Here is a 22,787-nt window from a genome sequence, read left to right as displayed (position 1 = left end):
GTCGAGAACGTTTTAGGGGCAACGGGCAAGGAGCAGGCGGCTCAGTGGTTGAAAGGTGGAGGGGCGTGGGGGGTGAAGAATGACGGCTTGTCATGCCCAGGGTCCCGCAGAGGGGGCGCGCGCGGCAGGGAGCGTTTTGCAATGCGAAAAGGCATGTTCCACCCAGAGATCCCCAAGCACTCCCACACGCGTGGCGGCGGCACACGCGCGCACTCCCCCACCTGTGCAGGATGGCCTTCCCCGCCGACCGCAGCAGGTTGAGCGTCAGCGTCGCGCACATGCACGCGAAGAAGATCTGCCACCCCAGGCTGTGCTGCCAGAAGCTGGCCACCTCTTCGAACGCAAACAGCAGGCCGCCGATCGGCGCGTTGAACGCCGCCGCGACGCCGGCCGCGACGCCGGCGGTCACGAAGTCGCGCTTGTCCTTGGGGTTGCGGAAGCGCCTGAAGGCGTTGGTGGTGAACCCCAGGGTGGTGGAGTGGCCCTGGGACAGCGCCGCGCCCAGGGCTGCGCCGATGTGGATGAGGGGGCCCTCGGGGCCGACGGGCAGGCCGGAGGCCACGGCGAGGCCGCAGGAGAGAATTTTGACGCCGACTGTGGCGATGTTGAACACCTGGGGGCGACGGCGGGGCGCGGGGTAGGGTTTGCAAAGGAAAGGGTTGGAACAGGGCTTCGTTCGGTGGTGTCAAGCGTTATCGAATTGGGGGAAGGGGGGCAGGCCACAGACGTGATGCAGTACGGCAGGTGAGGAGGACGCTTCGCGTTGCAGGGTGTCGTGCTGACGCAGCCCGCCCATGGCGCTGCCCATCCTCGGGTCACGGCGCGACACAGCCCCCACCGTGCCTGCCCCTGGCCCTGGACCCACGCGCCACACCCTCACACGCCATTCAGGCCGCCGCCTTTCTGGATGCCTCTAATCCTGAACGCGCCCCTCAAACAGTAAGCAAGCTCGGCTCGTGCCCTCGCACCACGTGCACACACACGTGACTGGCTCATGCCCGGTCAGCCGCAACCCCCTCCGCCCGCCACCCCACCTTTGGCATCATCACGCCGTTGAGATAAGCCATGACCTCGGGCACGCCGCTGCCGATCGCCGCCGGCGCGTACCCCACCGCAACCAGGGAGGACCCCGCCACCAGCGCGAGGCTGGTGGCCGTGTTGAACAGCCAGGCCACCACCATGTTGGTGTGCAGGATCAGCCAGCGGGTGACGCCGTACTTGAACTCGGCCAGCACGCCAATCAGCTGGTGGGGTGATGGTGCGCCATGGGGGCGGCAGGATTGGGTGGGGGGGGGGGCACGAGGAGGAAAGAGACTGCCACGGGGGTCAGCTGGGGCGCGGTGATGCGGCCCAGATTGCAAGGAGAGGCTGGGAGTATAATTTGTCTTGACTCGACAAGTGCAAGACCTCCCGTGCAACCACCAGCGCCGCCACAGCTCCACGGCCACTAGAGACCAGCCAGCAGCAGCAGGTGGGAACCTCAGCCGCGCGCTCCTGTTGCAAACAACCGAAGACGCCTCACGCGTGTCTGCCGCTCAAGCGGCCGGCCTGCCCTCTCTCTCTCCCCGCCCACGACGACACACACCGCCCACCAAAAGCACCACGCTGGCGGCCAAAGGGGCTGTGCGAGCGGCGGGGATTCGCGTGGCTCACCACGTAGAGCGCATAAGCCACGAGGCCCACTGTGAAGCCGATGCTGCCCATCATCACCCACCGGTCCCAAAGGCGGCGGTGCGGCTGCCGCGCCGCAGCGTGGGGCAGGCCGGCACAAGAGTAGGGGTGAGGCTCATGGCGCCCGGCGCAGGCGCCGTGGCACGCGGCAGCAACGGCAGCAGTGGGAGTTGGGGGCCGCGCGCGCGCAGCAGCGGGATGGGGGGCCGCATGCAGCAGCAACCCATCGTCGGCCCCAGGCTGCCGCAGCCGCTGGTCACCTGCCGCGCCAGCCACTTGCGGTAGACCATGCTGTTGGGGGGCAGGTAGTCGATGCTCTCAAAGTGGTTGAGCCGCCGCTTCTCTACAACAGGCAGGGGGGTGCAGCATCAGGCGGGACGTTGGGCGCCGCCTTGCCGCAGGGCCGGCGGGCTTCTGCAACAAGGGGGGCTGCACTGCACGCCAGCGGCCGCGAATCTGAGGCGCAGCGGCCAGCTGCAACCTGCCGAGCGCTTGCCGCTGTCACTGCAAGCGCATCTCCCGCGCACCGCGCAGCATCGGATCCCCTGGGCGTGCCAAAGACGCACTGAGGACCCAAACCGCGATCCCGGCCCCCCTCCCCCCAAAATGCTGTCAGCAACCCCTGTATGCTGCTGCTGCTGCGAGGCTCACCCTCCTGGGTGTATTGGTGGTTGACTCGTGCATTCTCGGGGGTACCCTGTCGTTTCGATAGGTTGACGGTGCGTGAGCGTGCGCCCTGGAGCAGTCCCAACCAGCAGCGGGGGCGCCGGCGCAGCCGCATGGTCGAGAAGAGAGAGCTGCAGCACAGCCGCTCGTCTCCCTTGGACTCACCCGCCATATGCTGGCAATCGTCGTCCAAATGCTCCCGCCAGAGCCGCCATGTTCCCCATCGTCGCCGTCGCCGCCGCCGCCCCCGCTGGCGCCGTTCAGGCGCCTGGTGTCGCCCACCAGCGACGGCAGACGCGGCTCGCTGGGGCCATCGCCGTTGCTGAGAAGCGGCTGGCTGTCAATGCCTAGGTCCAGGTCATCAGAGTGCTGGAACTCGATGTAGTCCGTGTAGGCGCCTGGCGTGCAGCATGTTACCCCCGGACGCATGGCGTGGTGCAGCATGTGCCAGAGCGTGCGCGCTGCTGTCAGACTGTCGAAGGCAGTCGGCACCGCATCGCAGGTGCAGCTCTCCCGTCTGCCTCCATGGAGTGCAACGAGTTTATCCCAACTCTATATTTTGCAACTGACGTTGCCCACCTTGTCGCGCGCGGGCCATGTGAGCCCGGACCACGCTGCGCCGGATCGTTGATCTAAGTGGCTCTGCTAAAGAAATCAATTGTTATAACGTCTTGTATTTGGTGGGCAAGTCGGGGCCCCTGCTGTCTGGTTGCAACCCAACCGGATGGTCGACCTGATATAGCTGAATCGATCCGCACCCATCAGGTGAATGGACTTCACGAAGACTTATTACATGCACTTATCATAACAAAGTCAGTAGCAGCGACTGCTTCGCAACCTGAGCCGACGCAGTCATCGCAAGTTGAGTTGCGGCAGGGGGCGTGCAGCTGCGCACTCAGGTGGTACAATGCACGGGGGTCACATGCGGATGCGCACCTTACTGCGATGCTTTTCCCCTCCCCCTGCCCCCTATCTTCGGCAATGGATGTGATTGCGCAGCAGGCAGCGGCCACCGGCGGTCGTGGTCCTTGGGGACGATGCTGGGAACAAGGGACACGCATGTGCTTGATGTTGCCACGGCACGCCACCAGGCCAATGATTTTGACCCACGCATCCGCCATATCCACTGATAATTCTGGAACTCGTTCATCCAATCAACACATGCATTGGCATCCACCTGTTGACCACAGGCGGTGCTGGAGCCTTCAAGTGAATGGAGTCGACGTAACTTGCAATTGTGGTTGGCGACTGCTGCACTTGCCTGATTGATTCAGCCGCTCACCAATCCAAACTCCATCACCAAAACAGGCAACATCAGTGCTTGGTTGTGATCGAACCGGCGGTGACTGACGCAAACTGCTTCCCCTGCCTGGATTCTGTATATTTGTTACAAGTGCATTTTGAAGCAAGTCCCAGCCGCACGCGCGTCTGCCTATGCCAGACAAGGGATCACTTGTTGCGGTGGGTATAGACTCGTAGTGACAGGGTGTCACGGGTCCAGTTAGGCTAATCCAGGAGAGCAAAACAAGAACAACTCCTGCACTGGCCATGCCTGCTTGGAGCACATGACAAAAACCTCCAAAATCAAATGAGCCCATCGCCGTCGAACTCCGGCCTCTTATCAACAGACGCCACCGTTGGGCCTCAATGCAACACTGCCCTGCCGCGCACCTCCTCCATGTATCCAGGCCCCTTGTCCTCGCCCCCGCGAGCCCCTCACGGCAGCGGCATCTCCACGTGCACGTCGCAGAGTGGGGGCAGCGCAAAGTAGGCACTCCACCTGGCAAACTGGCCGTGCAGGTAGCTGGGCAGGTGCAGGGACACCAGGGACGTCAGGCTCCTGAGGCTGGCCACATCTGGCAGCAGGTCGGTGACGTCACCTGCCGGGGTAGGGGCGGTCGCAAATTAGTCACGCTGTCCGGCTGGCCACCCAGGGACAAACTTCGGCCCCTCGGCAATACCGGTAGACACAAAAGCATCGTGAACGGCAAGAGAATGGGAGCGGAGTTGCTTATCGCAGCTTGGATCAGGGTGGAGTCACGTGCAGAAGCACTCACCAACGTGCCACCGAAGCTGCCGCAGCCTCTCCAGGCCGCCCAGTGACTGCAGCGCGGCGTGGGTCACCTGGGGGGGGGCAAGGCGAAGCGCAGCGTGCGGTTGTGCTGCTGCAGCACGCGTGTGTGGTGGCCTCGTGGCCTCAGACTCGTCACAAAACCACATGGCTGCCTTTGGGCCGCGGCTTCCTTCACCTCTCACAGCACTGAATCAAAAAACGCAATAAGCGTCCCGTCTTCAGCACACTCATGAGTGTGTGCGTGCACACACTTGCACACACACACTCACACACAACGTGCATAGACACCAACAAATACAAACACGCACATACACAAACACGTGGCTTCAAATGACACGCACCGTCATCGTCCCCGATGCGCAGACCAGCAGTGACGTGAGCGCTGTCAGCCGCCCAATGGCCGCAAAGTCCTCATCTCGCAGCCATGGCATAGCCACCAGCTCCACGCTGCGCAGCGCCGGCAGCGCGGCGAGCAGCTGCGAATGCCAGTGAATGCTCGCGGGGGGCTGCACCAGGCGGCTGATGGGCTCGCAGCCATCAGGCGGTGGCACTGCAGTGCACTGGCGCAGGCTCAGGCGCTCCAAGCTTGCCATCCTGGCCGGAACGTTTTTGCAGTTGTTGGCAGGTTGTTGATAGACTCATTGATCGACTTGTAGGTTTGCTGATCGGTGTCAATGGTGGGATGATGGAGAGGGTCAGTGCCATGCAGGTGCGAGGCCCATGCAGGCAAGACCAGGCGCTACACCCTCCAAACCGACCCAGGTTACACCCTGGGTGGAACAGGCAACAACCTGCAAGGCTGCAGCAGCGCATGCCTCTTGCCATACGATTCCCCCCGATGAGGCATTCGCCCCAGGTCCAGGCGGTCAACGCCTTGCGCACCTGCGCTCCGCCGCGGCGCAGGCCGTCACCACCACATGCCTCAGCGCCAGCTGCGTCAGCCGCGCCGGCAGCGCCCCCACGTCCACCACCGCCACCTCGGGCGCCATGGGCTCGCGCAGCAGCAGGCGCAGGCTGGTGAGCGCGCCGCACGCGCGCAGGGCTGGCAGGGTGGCCGGGGGGTCGAGCTCAGCCACCGCCAGGTCAACCAGCTGCACGTCCTCCAGGGTGGCCGCCCACGCGGCCCACAGCCTGCCCAGGCCCTGCGAGGGGCGGCGCGAGGCAGAGCGAGGGTGCGGGTGGGCGTGCCTCGCGTGCGGACTGATGGGTTGACAGGGCAGGGGGGAACGTTTCGTCCCTCGAGCAACAAGTGGCAGTGTCACCTCCCTTGCTGTGTGTCCAGTGACAACGGCAAGCTGGACCAGACCCCACCAGACTTTGGCTTTCTACCAGCTGTGTCGTGCAAATTCACACACCCATACACACCAACACAAGATGCACACGCTCGGATATACTATCTCTTACACACGCACACACACACACACACACTCACACTTTTTACTTGATCACACCCATTAACACACGCGCAAACATGTGCGCGCGTGCGTGTCAATGCAGGACACCGGCCGCCAGCAAGCCGTGCGCCCACCTGCACGACGCCGGCCACGCTGCCGGTCGCCCCGGTCAGCTCGAAGCACCGCATCCCCCGCAGCGCCACCAGCGGCGTCAGGTCCACGCTCATCGCCGCCCGCGACGCCGACGCCGACGCGCGCGCGGGCCGCACGCACTCCAGCCGCTCCAGGCGCAGGCGCGTGAGCGCGGTCAGCGCGGCGACGCAGGCGCCGGCCTCCGCCGACCAGACGCACTTTGAGAGCTCGAGGTCAACCAGGGCCGCGGGGGCGCGGCGTCGGGTGAGCGCGCAGAGGTCGCGGCACAGGGGCTCGGCGGGGCGGCGGCACAGCCTGGGGGCGCGGTGGACGGAGGGCGGGAGGAAGTGGGGCCGGCGTGACAGGCGGCGGATGGTGAGGGGGCTTGGGCACGGGCATGGGGGCGTGCTGGTGCGGGGGCAACATCGATGCTTGGGGATGATGATGAGGTGCAGGCCCTTTGTGGGCTGGCTACAAGGCGGCGCAGTCCAGTGAGTGAGAGGCTCGCACCTGACGCCGAGGCGCCTGACGTGCGGCAGGGCCAGGAGGGAGTGCTCCTCCAGCGCCTGGGGGGTGTTGAGGAGCGCCGGCTGCAGGCGCAGCTCGCGGAGCGACGTCAGCGATGAGATCACCTGGTATGCCGGAAACAGCGGCATGTGTGGATGTGTTGGAGGGTAGGTGAGGTTGTTTATAAGTCTATGTGCGTTTGTGTGAGTGTGTGCATGCGCACGTTAACACACACACACAAACAAAGAGCTGTCATCTACTTCCACAGGCACCCCTGGCCTTGCATCCCTGCTCTTGCTGGGGTGCTTCTGCAAAATCACACATACACACACGCATACACACACACCGCCCCTTGACGGACCTGCAGCGCCTTGCTCTGCACCGGCGCCCCTCCCAGCAGGTCCAGGCTGCTCAGCGCCCCCAGCCGCCGCAGCTCCAAAAAGAACTCCGCCTGGTCGTGCGCGTCAGCCGCGGCTGTCAGGGCCTGCAGGCCGGGCAGCTTCCGCGCCACCAGGCCGGCCAGGGCGCTGGCGGGCATCCTGGGTACGCCCGTGAGGGCCGCCCCCGGCGCCGCGGGCTGCAGCCAGGCGGGGGCCTGGAACTCGTCCAGCTGCGTGAAGTAGGGCCACGCGCCGGGGTTGAGCACGAGGGACACCAGGCAGCGCGCGCTCGCGGCGCCGGTGATGACGCCCTGCGAGCCGGGGAGGTGAGGGGCGGGGGCAGCACTGTGTTGTTGTAGCGGCGTCGAGATATGCCCATCAGCAACCCCATGGGTGTGTCGCTACTTCCCAGCACAGCAGAGACCTCAGCGCCCAGCCACGGCTGCCTCAGTTTGCAGCCCGCCAGCTCCGCCCCTGGGACTGAAGCGTTCCCGGCCAGCAGCGCCCGCTCGTGCGCACACATGCATCTGGGCCACGCACCAGCATCTCGTTCTCAGCCATGGCCGCGCCGTCCACCACCAGCTTGGTGACGCCCCTCAGGTCCAAGTGCGCAAAGCAGCCGAGCGGCCATGCGCCCTTCTGGGGCGCGTAAGGCACCCAGGCCGTGACCCGCAGCTCGCGCAGGCGCTCCATGCCGCGCAGGCCCAAAAAGAAGGCGGCGAGTGCGCCAGTGCTGCAGCGCGAGCCGAAGTGGGCGTGCAGGCTGGACAGGTGCGGCGTGGCGCGGGTGAGGGCGCGGGCCTTGTCCGCGTTGGAGGGGGCGTCGGGCAGCAGGTGGGTCGTCAGGCGGGTGACGCCTGCGGGTCGCGGGGGCGCGCGTGGAGGGGTCATAAGCGAAAGGCGCAAGGGAGGCAGCTAGATGCTTTGTAAGAGGCAAGCGGCTGGCCTATGTGCGCGCTGCGTACGATTTCCTTGAGCAGCCAGAGCAAGGGCCCCATGGCCTAGCAAGGGCCAGGCCAAGGGCAGGGGACAGTTGTCTGTTGCCCAGGCCCACCTCCGCGCAGCGACCGGCTCCACAGCCGGCATACCAGGGATGCTGCCGCTAGTTCTGATGCCTCCAAGGTGGCACCCACTAGTTGCAGCAGCTCTGGGGGCAGCAGGCCCTCCTCCTCAACGTGCTCCTGTGCACCGCTGCGGCGGTGCCGCACGCCGCGGCGCAGGGCGGGCGTGCTAACAACGGCCTTGTCACGTGGTGCAGAAGCATCCGGAGTGTGCATAACGCTTGCCTTGATCGCTTTGCTGCGCTTGGTGGCCGGCTGTCGCCCCATTTTTGAGGCGCAGTTGTTGCGCAAGGATTCGTGAGGATGTGCAAGTCTCGTTATGTCTAGATATTTGACTTTGGGGAAATTTCTCGTGCTCCAGCCGGGTGAAGAGGCCAAAAATCTAGAGAAAGCGGTGGGTGACGATGCTAGATCGATCAGATGCTTGTTCCAGCAGCTCGGACGCGTCGTGCGAGATGGAGGAAGTGAGATACACAAATCAATAGGGCAACGTGCCTGCAGGATGGTTTGATCGGGTCGGAGCCGCTCCTCACAACAACAAGTGCTGATGTGCTGGTCACGCCGGGTGTGTCCCATGAATCAGTCGGTCATCAGCCAACAACAGGGCAGCCACAGCCAACTGGCCTGTTTGGAATTGCAAACCGTCAGATGTGGTTTGTGACATCTGTAACAGTCTAATGTGGGTAGCTGTGACCACAGAACCACCAGGAAAGATGTTCCTGACCCACATGCCCGTCCCTGCTGACGCTCTTTGATTACATAAGCTACAAGACCCCGGAGTCCCAGACGCCTGTCTGGACGCGCCTCACTATTGCCATATGGACGAAGTTATGCTGCGGACTGGCCTCGCAGCAGCAGCAGCCTGGTGCACACGGCACAGCAAGCCCTCACGTGCACAGACCCCAAGGCACGGGCTGCCCATGCATCAATCAAGCCCTGACCCAGGGTCGACCCGGCACCAGAAACGTGGCCGTGGGAGACAATGTTTAATGGGCCTTTGTTTGATGAGCTCAAGGGTGTGCGGGCAATGGCCGCCCCCGGGGGAAACACTTGATACTTGTTGCACTGCTACCTGGATCTGCAGGCTGCTCGAATGCCAGGGTCAGCAATTGGACAGGCCGCGCTGCACCCAACACTGTTTCACCGTGTCAGACATCGCGCAGTTTCTACTGCTCCACCGCACCTCTGCGCTGCGCCCTGTCAATTGCAGTTCAGCAGTCTAGTGTCAACGCACACTTTACGGGGTCGTCCACCCATCTGTGTCCTGGTTGGTCGCGGGATACAAGATCGAAGACAAATATATTTCTGCGGCACAGATCGTGTAGTTAGGCATACAGCCTGCGCGTGCAGCTGCCAAGCAGAAGATTTTGTCGGGTGAACCCTCTAACGAGCTCGAGGGGGTTTTCGCAGGCGCAGAACAGCAGCGTTGTAATTGAAATAAATTTCTGAAACCCCTTGGAAGTACGTGCCAGTCGGATATTCGACGATCAAGCTGGCCTGTACCTCCTCGAACGCCAGCGCTGCAGCCGCAGCGCCGCAGCGCAAGCCACTGGCCGTGTAGGGCCCAGGAAGGGGCCCTGCATGCCGCTGTGCTGCGATGAAATCCATAAAGATGCGCTTCAGCAAGCCTCTGGGCCCCAGGTGACCACAGCAGTAACGCATGGCGCACAGTCGGTCACAGGATCACATTGCCGTGTGCCGTTTCTTACCTGGCAAAACAGCACATCTTACCCCCACACAAACACAAATTTTCTGTTGCAGTTGGGGAATGTGGTCGTGGCTGGGACCGCTGCACGCACATTTGCGGCTACAGTCATCCACCCAGTCGAGACCCTGAAGCTTAGGTAAAGTTTGTCGAGTCATCTGAGCTGCCTTTGGCCCACACCCAGCCAGCAAGAGTTTCTCACATTCCAACAACACCCTTGCACAATGCGTGGAACTGTCTCATCAAGCCGCCATGTCAAACAGATTAAGTGTGCAACCTTGTCTCAACCTGCTGCTCCGCAATGTTCTCCTCCCCCCCGGAAAAAACTCAAACGCACGCCTACAAACACGCACACACGCACACAAATACACGCACGCACGCACGCACGCACGCACGCACGCACACACACACACACACACACACACACACACACACATATATGCAAACGCGAGCGCGAGCGCACACGTATGGCATGTACTCATGCATGCACGCGCACTGCAGGGTCATGCTACGCGGCGCTGGCGCGACGAAGGCCGCCACAGCCGGACTGGCAATGGCGGGCACCGCCGGCATCGGCGCCGCGCGAGGCGGCGTGCGGCTGCCGCCGCAGCACGTGCGGGTGGAGCGCTGCGGCCCCGACCTGCTGCACGACCTTCACGCGGGCCTGTCCGGCAGCCTGCTGAGTGCCATCCCCACCGGGCTCCTCTACTGGTGGACGTTTGAGGTCTGCTCCAACCAGCTGCACCTGCGCCTGGGCCGCCCCGAGCCCGGCGCGCCGGCCGCGCGCGCGGCCCACCTGCTCTCGTCGGCCGCCGCAGCGGCCGTGAGCAGCGTCGCGCGCGTGCCCACCGACCTGATGCGGCAGCGCGTGCAGGCGGGGCTCGAGCCCAGCCTGGTCGCTGCCGCGCGGTCGGCGTGGCGGCGGGGCAACGGGCCCAGGGGCCTGTACGGCGGCTGGGCGGCGACGCTGATCCGGGACATTCCAGAAATGATGCTCTCGTTCACGCTGTTCGAGCTGGGCCGCCAGCAGTGGCTGGGCCGCGCCGGCAGCGGGGGCAGCCCCAGGCAGCGGGGCGGCCGCGATGGCGGTGGCGAGACGGACGCGTGGCGCCACATGGCGCTCGGCGGGGGCTGCGGCGCGGTGTCGGCTGCGCTGACTGTGCCGCTGGACAACATAAAGGCGCGCGTGCAGTGCGGCCTGGGCAGCAACGCGAGCGGGTTTGCAGGAGTGCGGCAGGCGGCGGAGGCGATCATTCTGGAGAGGGGTCAGGCGGGCCTCATGGCCGGCCTGGGGCCGCGCGTCGTGCAGGTGAGGGGCGCAGCACGCTAGAGCTGGTGATGCCAGCGACGAAGCGCAAACCATGGGTAGGGTTGCAAGGGTAGTCAAGTGGGGGCCTGCAGGGGCCGGGCGCTTGCGGGGCCATCCAGGGCAAACAGCACACGGAAATGGGCTTGATTCCAGGGCGCAAGCGGTGCATTCACAATTTGACAGCGGCATTCCGGGCCCACAGCTTCCTTTTGCAGCCTGCTTTGACAATTATCAAGTCCCTCGTGTGCAGCCCTGCCTTGTCCCCACCCCCCCCCCCTCCCCCCATTCTGGCCGTGCCCTCCTCACCTGCACCGTGTTCTGCCAGGCCGCCCTCTTCAGCGCGCTGTTCTTCACTGCGTTTGAGGGCCTCAAGGCCCACCTCGGGCGGGCCGACGCGGCGGCGCACGGCGGCGCGCGGCAGGCGCACATCAGCCCCCGTGTCCACGGCAGCCCGCGCGCGCACGGCAGCCCCCGCGCTCACGGCAGCCCTCGCTCAGCCATCGCCGCCGCGTCCGTCGGCGACGCTTACAACGCCGGCGCAGAGCATGCCGGCGCCCTGTTTGCGTGCCTCCTGTCTGGTCCCGGCAGCCCCCTGGCCCCACAGACCCCTCGGACGCCGCGCACGCCGCACGACACGCCACAGACGCCGCAAGAGACACCCCGCACGCTGCACGAGGTGCAGCTGCCCCGCTCGCCGCACGACTGGTGACACCCCCCGCCCACAAGCAGCTGCTCAGCGCAACATGCCGCATGGCACTGCCGCAGCAGCATCTTTGGCAGCAGGTAAACTCTATCACTTTTTGCAGGCATTTCCAAAAATTGTCATGCGTGCGACCCTCTGGTGGTGCACCCCGATAGACATCATCAAGAAATTTTTGGCAGACTGCCAATCGCCTTATCAGGACCAATCATGATTCACCAGAGCGTGCACGTGCACACATGCGTGCGACTCGACAATTTTGTGTTGGCTTGCTTGGATTTCATATTGGCTGGGGCTTCACTAGGCGTTCGGGCGAGGCTTTTAGGCACGCAGTGCAGACTCCGCACCCAGAAGGCATCACGCACATTTGCGGCCCCCCTTTGCACCTCCTCCCTCTGCCTTCTCTGACTGTCCAACCTCCATCAGCATGGCAGTGCCCTTTGCAGGTATTTTGCACCGCCATCGCCCGTTGAGGTTGAGGTCAGATTTCATTGTCGCCAAGCCATTTGATGGGTGCGCTTGGCGGGATGGCGGCGAGTGCAGCATGTGTGATGGCTTTCCACGCATGTGTCCTTTCTTTGGCCCGCTGCTCTTCAGTTTAAAAGGTCACAAGCACTCCACCCGGGAGCTGTTGCGACACCAGCCTGTTGGAGTACAGTCGACAGTTGCGCTGCTGATGGCCACTGGCAAGACCACACAACCAGCTTGCTTATGATAACAAGCAAGGATTGAAAGGGCCAAAATTGGCAAAACATGGGTAAAACGATAGGGCCAGCGGCCAGCAAGAAAGTTGCCTGCGCTGAAGAAAAAGAGGCAAAACGGATCCAGGCATGCGAGCAGTAGTTGCCAGCAAACGCATGAACGATCGATGCTGCACCCCGCCCCTCACGCTGGTGCACCAGCTTGAGCGAGGGCCTGCAGCTGCCACAGCAACAGCAGCAGGAGGTGCGCGGTGCCACAGGCGCTGTGAGATCACTGCCAGTACATGTCCTGAGGGAAGGCGGGGCCAGTCCTGGGGATCTTCCACCTGGTGACGTGCATGGGGCAGGGGGGGGGATGTGGGAGTGTAAGGTGTGCACTGTCCAGGTGTTGCCGGCAGAGGCTGTCTCCGGAGACCAAACTGCGCCTGGCTGCCGGCGTACGACCAACAAAGCGCGGCCGCGTGCTGTGCCGGTCCGTGGTTGCCGCCCGCGCGCGACATGACTTCACATCCTGTGCCCGGCACCAAACTGCCTGGTGTACACCGCTGGCCTGCCGCACAATACCAACCAGGTGAAGCCGCGAGCACAAACACACCCACGACCCCCGACCCATCGGGACACTCCAGCCAACCGCGTCGGCCGCGCACCTCTTCCAGTGCAGGTTGTCCCACCACATGTGCTCCCAGCTGTCCGTGACAGGGCGGGGGCCGCCGCCCATCTGTGGGTGATTGCGGGGGCAGATATGAAGACGTATCGTGAATAGAAGCGCAGGTGTGGTCGGCATGAAAGCCAGCAAGCATCCGTTGTTGCTCCCCCCCCCCCCCCGTAAAACAACCATCTACATGGGGTCTGGGGACTAGAGGGGCCCTGCTGGGGTGCATCGCACACGCCTGGACAACTGCCCTCGCGCGCCACCACGGTGGCCCAGCAGCGCACCAGCCACGTGCGGGGCACTTGGCCGCGGAGCGCGTCACGCCTCATGCCCGCCTCGTTGCACACCGACGCAATGTAGTCGGGGCTGCAGGACGCGGTTGGGCCGGCAGGGAAGCGAGGGTGTGCAAGGAGCAGCAAGGGAGCCCAGGCCCCAAGGCAGCCAGGCGCCGCAGCTGCACCAGCGTCCACAGGAGGTTGAAAGGGAGGAGCTAGTCGGGCAGGCAGAGCGGCGGCCCGGGGGGCGCGCGGCGGCGGCCCGGGGTGGCTCACTCGTGCTTGCGCGCGCGCATCTCGCTGCCGAAGACCTTTCCTGGGAACATGTGGCAGACCAGCGTGCTCTGTAGGGAGCAGCGAAGGAGGGAGGGGCGGCGACGGTTGAGGATTGCTGGCAGGAGCGCAGCGCGTGCCCCAGTGGCAGCATTTGAGCGCGCGCCCGGCCCACGGTCGTGTCGAGTCTGCCGCATGCGTTGCGCAGCCGCCAGCACATGGGCGGCTGCACGACGCCGACATGGGGCGCCCAAGGCGCCATGACAGAGGTGCGCGTTTGTATGTTAACAAAGGATTTCAAGGAAGCAGGAAGCGCTGCAACGCACACATGTCAACACATGTGCACCGTGTATCGAGGCGGGGGAGGGGGGGGAGGGGGCGCACGTTGATAGCGAGGAAGAAAGCGCCGAAGAACTCCCCGGGCACGTGGGGGATGTTGGCAGGGCCCTTGTAAGCCTGGTATGCCAGGAACACTGGCGGCTCCTCATCCACTGCGGGGCGAGCAGCATTAAAGAGCAGGGGCAACAGCGTCACGACCAGCTCACAATAGCAAGCCGCTGCAAGCGCGGATGTGCCGAAAGCGCGCCACTGGTGTTCCAACCTGGACCGCTGCGCTGCAATGCATGCATTCGACGTGTACACCTTGTTTAGCAGCACATTATCCCCCCCTGCCATCGCCACGGTCGCACAAGTAGCCCACGTCGATTGGCAGCGGACAAGCATGCGTGGCAGCATGCCTCACTGCACTGAATGGCTCTTTCCAACTCACTGGTTGGTCTATGAGCCTGAATGGCCGTGCCCAGCGACCGCTGATCTAGAAGTGGCTGCTGCAGCAGCTCTCCGGCACCCTCCTCAATACAGAAAACTCCACTAGCAATTAAATTGTGATATATCTGCAGCAATGCTGCTTATCTCAAAGATGTCGCAGTTGAATCGATCTGCGCCGCTTTTGAGCGCACACACAGCTATCATGTATCAATCGCAGCAATATGAAAGCGTGCAGATTCAAGAAGGGCTGCACCACGTGCGAGCTGTTGGTGTGCCTGTTGAGCGCCCGTTGCACGTTGCCGCGATTGCTGCGCTTGTGGTCATCAGGCTGGCTGCATTGTGCCTCAAAGTCAACTTGCCAGCAACACACTCTCAAGTAGGCAACCAAAGAGAGTGTTGGCTTGTTATAAAACCCGATGCCACATGTTCTGAAACGTATGGGCCCGTTGCTGCACTTGTGCACCTCCAGGATGGCGAGTTTGAAAGGTGTGCATGCCGCCAAAACAAGGAGGATAGACAGTCGATTACTCCACTATTTCGTGGTCTGCCACTGACAGCATGCATTCACAGAGCTAGCCGCTCCCAGAGCTGCTAATTTTCAGTGCTGCCTGGTAAGATTGGACGCTGCCACGTCTGTACACTTCAGGGCTGCTTCTCATTCACCTGCCGCTGCCGCCGCGTGGCGCACTCCCGCACCAGCTGCATACTGTCCAGCATAGCAGCCGCTGGCTTGCGCCGCAATGGCGGCAGCTCTTTCAAAATTGATAATGGGACGCCATGCCGGCCGCCATCCGCGCGGCTGCCGCCAGCGCCCGCGACGGCTGCTCGACCTTGTTGCTGCTGCTGCTGCGGCGGCGGCGGCAGCAGCTGCTGCTGCTGCTGTGGTTGCTGTGGCTGCTGCTGCTGCTGCTGTTGCTGCTGCTGCTGCTGCTGCTGCTGCTGCTGCTGCTGCTGCTGCTGCTGCTGCTGCTGCTGGCGCCGCTGCCGCAGCCGCTGCTGATCATGCTGCTGCTCACCATCCTGCCATGGCGGCACCCCGTCGCCCTGCTGCTGCTGGACCTGCTGCGGCTGCCACTGCTGTGGGCTTGCCTTGCTCCATGGCGGAGCGTCCAGTTGCAGTGCGGAGGGCGGCGTCTGCTGCTGCGCAGGCCGCAGCGACTGCTGGCGTGTTGGCAGCCAAGGGGCCTGCCCGTCGCAGCCGCCACCGCCACGACTGCCGCCGGCGCAACCATCACTCGCGCCAGCCGCAGGCGTGCTGCAAGGCACCCACAGCGATACCTCCGGCCGAGGCGAGCCTCCAGAAAGCAGGCTGCTGCCGTGCTGGCGTGCGCTGCCGACGCCACGCGGCTGCGCGCGCCGTCGGTGCCGCACTGTGAGTGGCGTGGTCGCCAGCGGTGACAGGGGCAAAAGCTCATCTTCTAGTCGCCGCGGCGGCCTACCACCCCCCGCACGCCCGCTGCCGCCCGCACCCCCGCCGCCGCCTCCGATGCCAAAGGTGTGGCCGCGTGGCGACGCCAGCATGACGTCGCGCAAAGGCGCAAGTACGCCGCCGCCGCTGCGCGGCGACGCCAGCGGCTGGCGGGGCGACGCCAATGCGTGAGAGGGCGATGCCATGGCGCGGCCAGGAGAGGCGAGCAGGCCGCAGCAAATCTCGGGGCCCATTCCCACGAGGCCAAGCTCAGCCGCTAGGTCCACGCTACGCAGAAGGCCGTCCCCCAGGTCGACGGGGCTGCCCAGCAGGAAGCGGCCCGGCGTGAGACCGTCCCCGAGCCGTCCCGGTGTCATCCCGACGCCGCTACCGCCGCCGCCAAAAGCTTGGAGGTCGAGGTCGATTGCCAGTGCCCCAAGCCCCAGACCCCTGCCTCGCGTGCCAAGGAAGCCAGCCTGCCCTGGCGGCTGCGCTGGGGCCACCTCTTGCTCCACCCGCAGTGACGGGACCTCTTCCTGCTGGCCCTCCTCGTCCTGCTGCTGCTGTTGCTGCTGTTGCTGCTGTTGTTCCTGGTGCTGCTGCTGCTCGCTGTGCCGCTGCATCGCCCGCTGGTCGCTGCCGCCCAGGTCCAGCGGGCTGATGGGCGGCAGGAAAGGGGCCATGGTGGTGGATGACATGACGGACGACCGTCGCCACCGTGCCGCAAACGGGGACGCTGGATCCAGTGGGGAGATATCGCCGACATCGGATCCACAGGACCATGGCGGCAAGGTGGCTAAAGGAGCCGCTGCCGCCGCCGCTGCCTGGCCTGTCGGCAGCTGCTTGTCGACATGGGGCCGCTCTTCTGCCACCTGCTGCTGCGCTCCGGGCAGCAGCAAAAGCGGGGGTTCTCTGCGCATGCGTGTTCGCTTTCGTGGCGGCGCATGCACCGACGAAGGCGATGGTGCGCCAGCCAAGAACTGGTCTGGCCGCTGCTGTTTGTCCAGGCCGAGCTCAGCTGCGTCGCCGCCGGCAGCCCCGCGCCGTGAGGGCGGCGGCTGCATGGTGTAAGCGCGGCTGGCTGGAGTGCAGGCGCTACTCACAAGCAATTCATCCTGCTCGACGCACGTGCCCGCCGCCAACACATCTCGCTCCATGCAGGAGAGCAGCAGCAGTGGCAAGCCTGGCTCTGCGGCGGAGCCCTGCACGAAGTGAGGCATTGCAGCGGTGAGGTGAGCTGCGCGGGCAAGCAACAATGATAATGATGCAAGATCTTCAACATGACGCCCTCTCACCGCGGCAGAAGAGCCTGGCAGTGCTGCAGGGCTCAGATCAACAATTCTCAGCTCCGTCCGGGAGCACTTTGGAAGGTGTGTGCCAGCCACCAGCTAGTTGACGCTCTAATCGCTACATATGAGCACGCGTGGTCCTGACCATCGGCTCATGGGGCGAGGAACGCTGCTTTTGGCGCGAAGTGCTGGTGATGAAGCAACAAGCGCTTGGCACACACGACAATCTGGATCGGGTGATGATGTAATCAGCAAACGCAATCGACGATCTCTCAGTGCGTGATAAATACACGGTGCCTGGAGAAGTCGCTCGGATCATCGGAGGTGGCACCAAGCCGTCCGCGAGTTAGCGGACATGTTCCGCAAGCTTCCTTGAAAATATAATCCACGTGGCCCTGCAATTGATACGGAGCTATGCGTCACACCTCGACGAGTAACCCGCCGCAGGTGCCGTCATGAACCAGTACCGTCAGCAGGCTGCCAGCCCACCTCAAGAGCGCCAACGTGTAACAAGCGGATTTTGGTTACTCAGGTTACCTGTGATGCTTTAGCCAACAGAGGCACCACGACGTCTTACAATCCGCATGACAGCAAGTGTTCTACGCCCCTTGCGCCCCTCTCAGTACCATGGTAGATGCCATGCTGGTCACGCGCAGGCAGTTTCGGTTCAAGAAGCCACGAGATGATTCTGCAACAACGCCGTCATGAGCTCAACCTGCAATCATACCCTGCAACATCACACACACCCGCTGCGATGCGCTGCGAAATGTGGGCGCGTGGAGCGCCCACAGGACACCAGGCTAGCACCACCTCAATGAGTTGCCTCGCCAATCACCACTTGCCCCAGTCGTCGTCAGCCGCAGCCTTGCGCGCAATCTCGGGGTTGCTGAGCGACTTCTGGGGCGCCACGCCAGCCCGCGGCGCAGCGGCGGGCGCTGCCCCCCGGCCGCCGGCTCCGCTGCCAGCACCACTGCCATTGCCCCAGTCATCCCAACCGCCGCCGGCACCACCGCCGCCGCCGCGACCATTCGCCGCACTGTCGTCAAAGCCCGAAAACCCACCGCCGCCGCCGCCACCGCGCTGCTGCTGCTGTTGCTGCTGCTGCTGCTGCTGCTGATATCCGCCCTGTTGCGGTAGCCGACCATCACTGACGCTGTGGTGCAGGTTGTGGCCGCCAGCTCCCCCGTTGCCGCCGTAGCCCGCGCCGCCTCCCCCATACCCGCCATACCCGCCCTGCATCAATGCCTGCCGCTGCTGCTCCTGCTGCAAGCTGGCTGCCACCGTGCGCGCTCCAAGGTCGATCTTGTACCCACTCTCCTTTGCAGCAGACTCGACCGTGGACGCAACATTCGCGTACAGGCTGCGGAGGCCGTTCCAGCCAGCAGATGCCAGCGCGGCGCCCTTGTCCTTGAGCTCCTTGGCCGTCTCCGCCACCTGCTTCTCTGCCAGCAGAGTGCTCACCTGCGCCGTGCCGTGGCGCAGCGCCTCCCCGGCGGTCGCGCCAACCACGGTCAGCGACTGCAGGCCCTTGGAGAGCAGCTGAGACACGTCGTCCGCGCCGCCGCCGGCCCCGCCGGCCCCGCGGCCGCGGGGCGGGGGCGCTGGGGAGCTGCCAAAGCCCACGTACTTGCCGCCCTGGTTCGGCGGCAGGCCCTCGGGCTTGGCTGCGTTCTCCAGCTTGCGGCGCTCGAAGAACGCATCCTTGTTGGCTGCGCTGGCTTGCAGCTGAGACATCGTGTACTCGCTGTTGCCCGCGCTGCCATTGCCAAAGCTGCCGTTGCGTGCGCCTGTAGCCGCACCGCCGTTGCCGCCGCTGTTGCCCCAGTCGCCCCAGTCGTCGCCGCCCCCGCCGCCACCGCCGGGAGCGGGGCGGCCGGCCGACGCGGGGCGGCTGCCGCCCGTGGGCGCGGGGCCGAGGTCCACCCTGATGCTGCCGGGCGCTGGAGCGGTCCAGGGCCGGCCCTCTACCTCCGCACGGATCTTGTCTCGGTAGACCTGCGTGGGGTTGCCAGTCAACGGAGGCGCCGTGGGGGCGATAAGACGGTGTCGACCAGGCAATCTGCCCTCAGGGCCGCCGCACCTTACCTTTGCATGACGCACCATCACAAAATCACACACGGCTCAAGCTGCCTGTCGCGCCGCATGCCGCCCCAAAACCCTGAGGCTGGGTGCCCTTTTGTGGCGTCCCACCTCTGCAACCTTGTTGTTGTATTTGACCTTGATATCAGTGGCCTTGTCGACACCGTGCTGTTGGAAGAACGCGTCCAGCTTGCCGTTGCCGCCCGCCTGCATCTTGCGCAGCTGGTCGGGGTTCCACGCGTCCATCGTCACGGACCTGGGGCCGGTGCAGGCGTGAGCGGAGTGCAGGGCGCGTGTTGGCCTGGCTGAAAGAGCGTGAGCAGATCAACCGACATATGGCGATGACTCTCTGTAGCAAATCAGCGCCGCCAGCACCCCTCGCGTCGAGCCTCGCGAGAGCCGCGCTGCAAGGCCTATCGCAAGCACAGTAGCAGGCAATCTACCGCCGGCTTGCACCTCACCTGACAAATGAGATGTGCACGCCCAGGCCCCTGTGCTTGCCGCTGCACTCGAGGCACATGAACGTGCCGTACGAGACGGTCGCCCACTGCGGGTTCTTTGTCTCACAGTCCACGCAGACCTGACGAGAAAGGGCACCAAACAGTGCAGCGATTGTAAGTGCTGGCGTTTGGTGCCCGGCAGCATTAGGGCATTCGCACCAGCTGCTGCGGCGCGGCGCTGCTCATGCCGGTGTATGGGAGGCCAGTCGAGAGCCGGTCCGATGTGCGGTGTGGCGCCTGCTGCCCGCCATGATTGTCACAGGCACGCTACTCCATGCGCCCAGCATCCAAGACATTCACGAACGAGCACCGCAGAGACCATAGTGGCGACCACGCGGCGAGCAACTGCCCCTGAAACTAAACCGCATGCACTCAGATGGCCAGGCTTGTGCACGAATCGACTCACCTTATTTTCAGGCTTTGCCTGCAGCTCCCTGAGGATGCGAAGGGCCTCTGGGCTCGCCATGCTGCTCCCCGCTCGCCGGTCCTTGCTGTACTGCAGTCGTAAACACAAACAGGGTCCTGAATTCAATTACTTCGTGCAGGCGCAAAGCAAGGGCCTGACTGTCTGGCGAAGGCCCGTGCCTGAAAACGACTCGAAGAGCTGGATTACAGCTCTTGGCCCTCAAGGCTGCTCGAGGCCCGGCCGTACCAACCAGCAAAGCGACAACGGCCCGCAGCAGGGCAGGGCATCCGGTGAGGGGCCATGTGCTCGCCCGCCTTCACTTCCAGTTGCCGACTTCTGTGCAAGCCGCCCGATTGGTCACCGGCGCAAACGCTTCTCGGACACCTTGGACAGGCCCAAAACAGAGCGAACTTGCATTGAGTCATCAGTGGGGATATCTTGCTACCGGTGTCCAGGCTCGTGGAAGCCGACCGCCACGACGGCCCCCAATCACCCCCGCCTGCTTCACATGGTCAGCATGGCGGCAAGCACACACGCATCACCGCACTCATGCTGCACGTTAAGTGCCGCCACTCCAACATCCGCTTCTTCCACCTCCTTGCCCAACCTCCAGGGGTGCAGCACTGCACAACGCGCGCAGGGCATGGCTCCACAGCGGACCCAGTTGAGTGATGTGTGACAGATGGACGTGTAGGTCAGCTCCCGTCCTGCCAGGTATGTCTACCACCCGTGCGCCCAGAATGTCAGGTTGAGGTTGTTACCTCTCCCTGCCTGGGCGACCCATCAGGGATGTTGAAAAGCTCCTATGTCAGACCAAGCGCAAGATAACCTTGTCGGGCGCCAGCTCATGAAGCTGGCATCTAACCGACGATGATTGCCCTTTGAGATCCTTCCTGCACAGCTTCCGTTATCACAACTATCCTTCCTATGAAGCTCAATAGCGTCTGTCACACAGGTTCATTGTGCAGAGCCCGCCACCGCCCCCGCAGGTTGTTTGCCAAGGGTTGTGCAATGGGCGGATGGTTGTGGTGGGATGTTTTCTGCCAGGCGTGCTGAGCTGATAAAAAGGAAAGCCCTTAGCAAGAGTCTTTGCTTCCAGATTATGCCAATTGACTAAGCCATAAACGGGCTAGCACCAGAGGCATCTTCCGCACACCCTACCTCACCTTTGCTGGGCTGCATGAAGTCTGCAAGGTTAGGTGTCAGCACGCAGGTAGCGCCTGCCGTCTGAGATCAGGTGATTCGCTGGCAACATTGTTGTAATCTGCTGAGGTCCCACTTGCAGCTTTGATGCTGTGCACATTGGCGTTGTGAAAATCACAGTGACTGCAGCCCTTGGAACAAAGTCAGCAGTGACTTGGCACAGGCAACAGTGAACAGCACAACTGCCAGCGCAGCCTGTCACCCCTGCGTCTCCATCGCCGCCAGCGCCGCCTCGACCTGCCTCTCGTCAAAAAAGCGATTGAGCGCCGCCGCCAGCTGCGACCCACTGCAACTCCCCAGCCCCAGCTGCGCGCACAGCCGCCGCCGCCGCTCCTTGGGCTGCTCGCCGCCCCAGCGGCCGCCACCACCGCCGCCGCCGCCGCCACCCCCGTCGCCACCGCCATCGCCGCCGCCGTCCTCCTCGAGGCCGTCCCCCCCGCCAGCGAGGACGCCGCCGTTGTCAAACGGCCGCGCCAGCCCCATCTCCTGCAGCCGCCGCAGGTCCCACACCGCCCGCCCGGCCTGGTAGCTGGGCGCCGCGGCCTTTAGGGCGGCCCTCAGCACGCCAGGCACGGCGTGCTCGATCCCCCTGTTGCCCGCCGCGTGCACGGCGCCGTCGGTGCCCGCCATGGCCGACGCCTCGGGCACAAAGGAGTGCAGCGGGCGCGCCGCCGGGGCGCGGGCGGCGAGCAGCGGGGCCAGCACTGAGTCCAGGTGGCCCCTGAGCTCCCGCCCGCGCTCGTCCGGGTCCGTCAGGACGATGAGCGGGCGCCCCAGCGCCGCGAGCGCCTCCAGCTCCTGCTGCGCGTGGCTGCGCAGCACGCGGGTGCCGCCGCAGATGTACACCTGCCCGGCGCGCGCACAGGGGGGGCGGCGGCAGGCGGCGGGGGAGGGCCCGGGTGGCATACTGGCGGTTGGGCTGGGGTTGAGGAGGCCAAAACGGGGGGGTCCTGAACGCCTGGAAACAGGTGCAGTCCTGCGGGGTGCTTGCCAACAACTGGAACCGTTTCCGTGCTGCACGGCAAGCATCCCTTGTCAGTGTTGCGGGACACTACGCCTGCGCCGCGGCAGCTGCGCCCGCATTTGCTGCGATGTTTCAACCAAACCCGCCTCACCGGCGCATTGACGGCCTTCGAGACCGCTCGCTGGTCCTCGGCCCCCTCCACGAGCACAATAGCCTTGATGGTTGGCAGCCGGGGGTTGGACCCCGCCCCAAACATGTGACGCCGCAGCGCAGACCACTGGGGGCCGCCGGGGAGGGCGAGGTCGCCTTTCAGCACTGGCGCCTGCCGCTTGCTGCGCTGCCGCGGCGCGAGGAGCGCGTCGGGGGCAAGCGGGCCCCCATGCTGCTGCTGCTGCTGCTGCTGCTGCTGCTGCTGCTGCTGCTGCTGCTGCTGCTGCTGCTGCTGCTGCTGCTGCTGCTGCTGCTGCTGCTGCTGCTGCTGCTGCTGCTGCTGCTGCTGCTGCTGCTCATGCCGCCACTGAGGGCCCCCGCGCGGCTGTCCGTGCAGAGCGCTGCTTTGATTGTCCTGATAACTCGCGTCGCTTGACTGCTGCTGTCGCTCCAATCTTTGTTGCTGTTGCTGTACGTGGGGGGTGTCCTGGCGTCTGCCGCCGCCACGGGGGCGCGGGTC

General features: G+C 64.4%; 8 protein-coding genes across 8 annotated transcripts; 3 read left to right on the top strand and 5 right to left on the bottom strand.

Annotated features, from left to right (window-relative positions):
- Positions 1-12: 12 nt before the first annotated feature.
- MNEG_1254 (Chloride channel protein D) lies at positions 13-2,781 on the bottom strand (the record flags this gene model as incomplete). Its single annotated transcript, XM_014050273.1, has 7 exons — positions 13-40; positions 222-613; positions 1,035-1,244; positions 1,654-1,737; positions 1,932-2,014; positions 2,323-2,368; positions 2,503-2,781. The coding sequence occupies 7 exons, from the start codon at positions 2,779-2,781 to the stop codon at positions 13-15; spliced, it is 1,122 nt and encodes a 373-aa protein (XP_013905727.1).
- Positions 2,782-4,053: 1,272 nt separating this feature from the next.
- On the bottom strand, positions 4,054-8,152 carry MNEG_1253 (hypothetical protein; the record flags this gene model as incomplete). The annotated part of the gene is made up of 9 exons (XM_014050272.1): positions 4,054-4,217; positions 4,395-4,461; positions 4,753-4,858; positions 5,294-5,553; positions 5,940-6,252; positions 6,448-6,569; positions 6,806-7,135; positions 7,365-7,681; positions 7,879-8,152. The coding sequence occupies 9 exons, from the start codon at positions 8,150-8,152 to the stop codon at positions 4,054-4,056; spliced, it is 1,953 nt and encodes a 650-aa protein (XP_013905726.1).
- Positions 8,153-9,497: 1,345 nt separating this feature from the next.
- MNEG_1252 (hypothetical protein) lies at positions 9,498-11,608 on the top strand (the record flags this gene model as incomplete). The annotated part of the gene is made up of 3 exons (XM_014050271.1): positions 9,498-9,526; positions 10,092-10,899; positions 11,225-11,608. 3 exons carry the CDS (start codon positions 9,498-9,500, stop codon positions 11,606-11,608), a joined length of 1,221 nt encoding a protein of 406 aa, XP_013905725.1.
- Positions 11,609-12,571: 963 nt separating this feature from the next.
- MNEG_1251 (hypothetical protein) lies at positions 12,572-13,553 on the bottom strand (the record flags this gene model as incomplete). The annotated part of the gene is made up of 4 exons (XM_014050270.1): positions 12,572-12,589; positions 12,932-13,018; positions 13,237-13,318; positions 13,504-13,553. The coding sequence occupies 4 exons, from the start codon at positions 13,551-13,553 to the stop codon at positions 12,572-12,574; spliced, it is 237 nt and encodes a 78-aa protein (XP_013905724.1).
- Positions 13,554-15,045: 1,492 nt separating this feature from the next.
- On the top strand, positions 15,046-15,791 carry MNEG_1250 (hypothetical protein; the record flags this gene model as incomplete). The annotated part of the gene is made up of 2 exons (XM_014050269.1): positions 15,046-15,347; positions 15,764-15,791. 2 exons carry the CDS (start codon positions 15,046-15,048, stop codon positions 15,789-15,791), a joined length of 330 nt encoding a protein of 109 aa, XP_013905723.1.
- A 2,005-nt stretch (positions 15,792-17,796) lies between these two features.
- Positions 17,797-20,010, bottom strand: MNEG_1249 (putative ADP-ribosylation factor GTPase-activating protein AGD6; the record flags this gene model as incomplete). The annotated part of the gene is made up of 4 exons (XM_014050268.1): positions 17,797-18,960; positions 19,156-19,300; positions 19,506-19,624; positions 19,951-20,010. The coding sequence occupies 4 exons, from the start codon at positions 20,008-20,010 to the stop codon at positions 17,797-17,799; spliced, it is 1,488 nt and encodes a 495-aa protein (XP_013905722.1).
- Positions 20,011-21,351: 1,341 nt separating this feature from the next.
- MNEG_1248 (hypothetical protein) lies at positions 21,352-22,373 on the bottom strand (the record flags this gene model as incomplete). The annotated part of the gene is made up of 2 exons (XM_014050267.1): positions 21,352-21,999; positions 22,269-22,373. 2 exons carry the CDS (start codon positions 22,371-22,373, stop codon positions 21,352-21,354), a joined length of 753 nt encoding a protein of 250 aa, XP_013905721.1.
- Positions 22,374-22,496: 123 nt separating this feature from the next.
- Positions 22,497-22,703, top strand: MNEG_1247 (hypothetical protein; the record flags this gene model as incomplete). The annotated part of the gene is made up of 1 exon (XM_014050266.1): positions 22,497-22,703. The coding sequence occupies one exon, from the start codon at positions 22,497-22,499 to the stop codon at positions 22,701-22,703; it is 207 nt and encodes a 68-aa protein (XP_013905720.1).
- Positions 22,704-22,787: the final 84 nt, after the last annotated feature.

The sequence above is a fragment of the Monoraphidium neglectum genome (genome assembly GCF_000611645.1).
Source record: "Monoraphidium neglectum strain SAG 48.87 unplaced genomic scaffold scaffold00121, whole genome shotgun sequence".
In the NCBI taxonomy this organism is placed as follows: Eukaryota; Viridiplantae; Chlorophyta; class Chlorophyceae; order Sphaeropleales; family Selenastraceae; genus Monoraphidium; species Monoraphidium neglectum.
The sequence above is the reverse complement of the archived record's forward strand: the minus strand, read 5'-3'. Positions and strand labels throughout refer to the sequence as shown.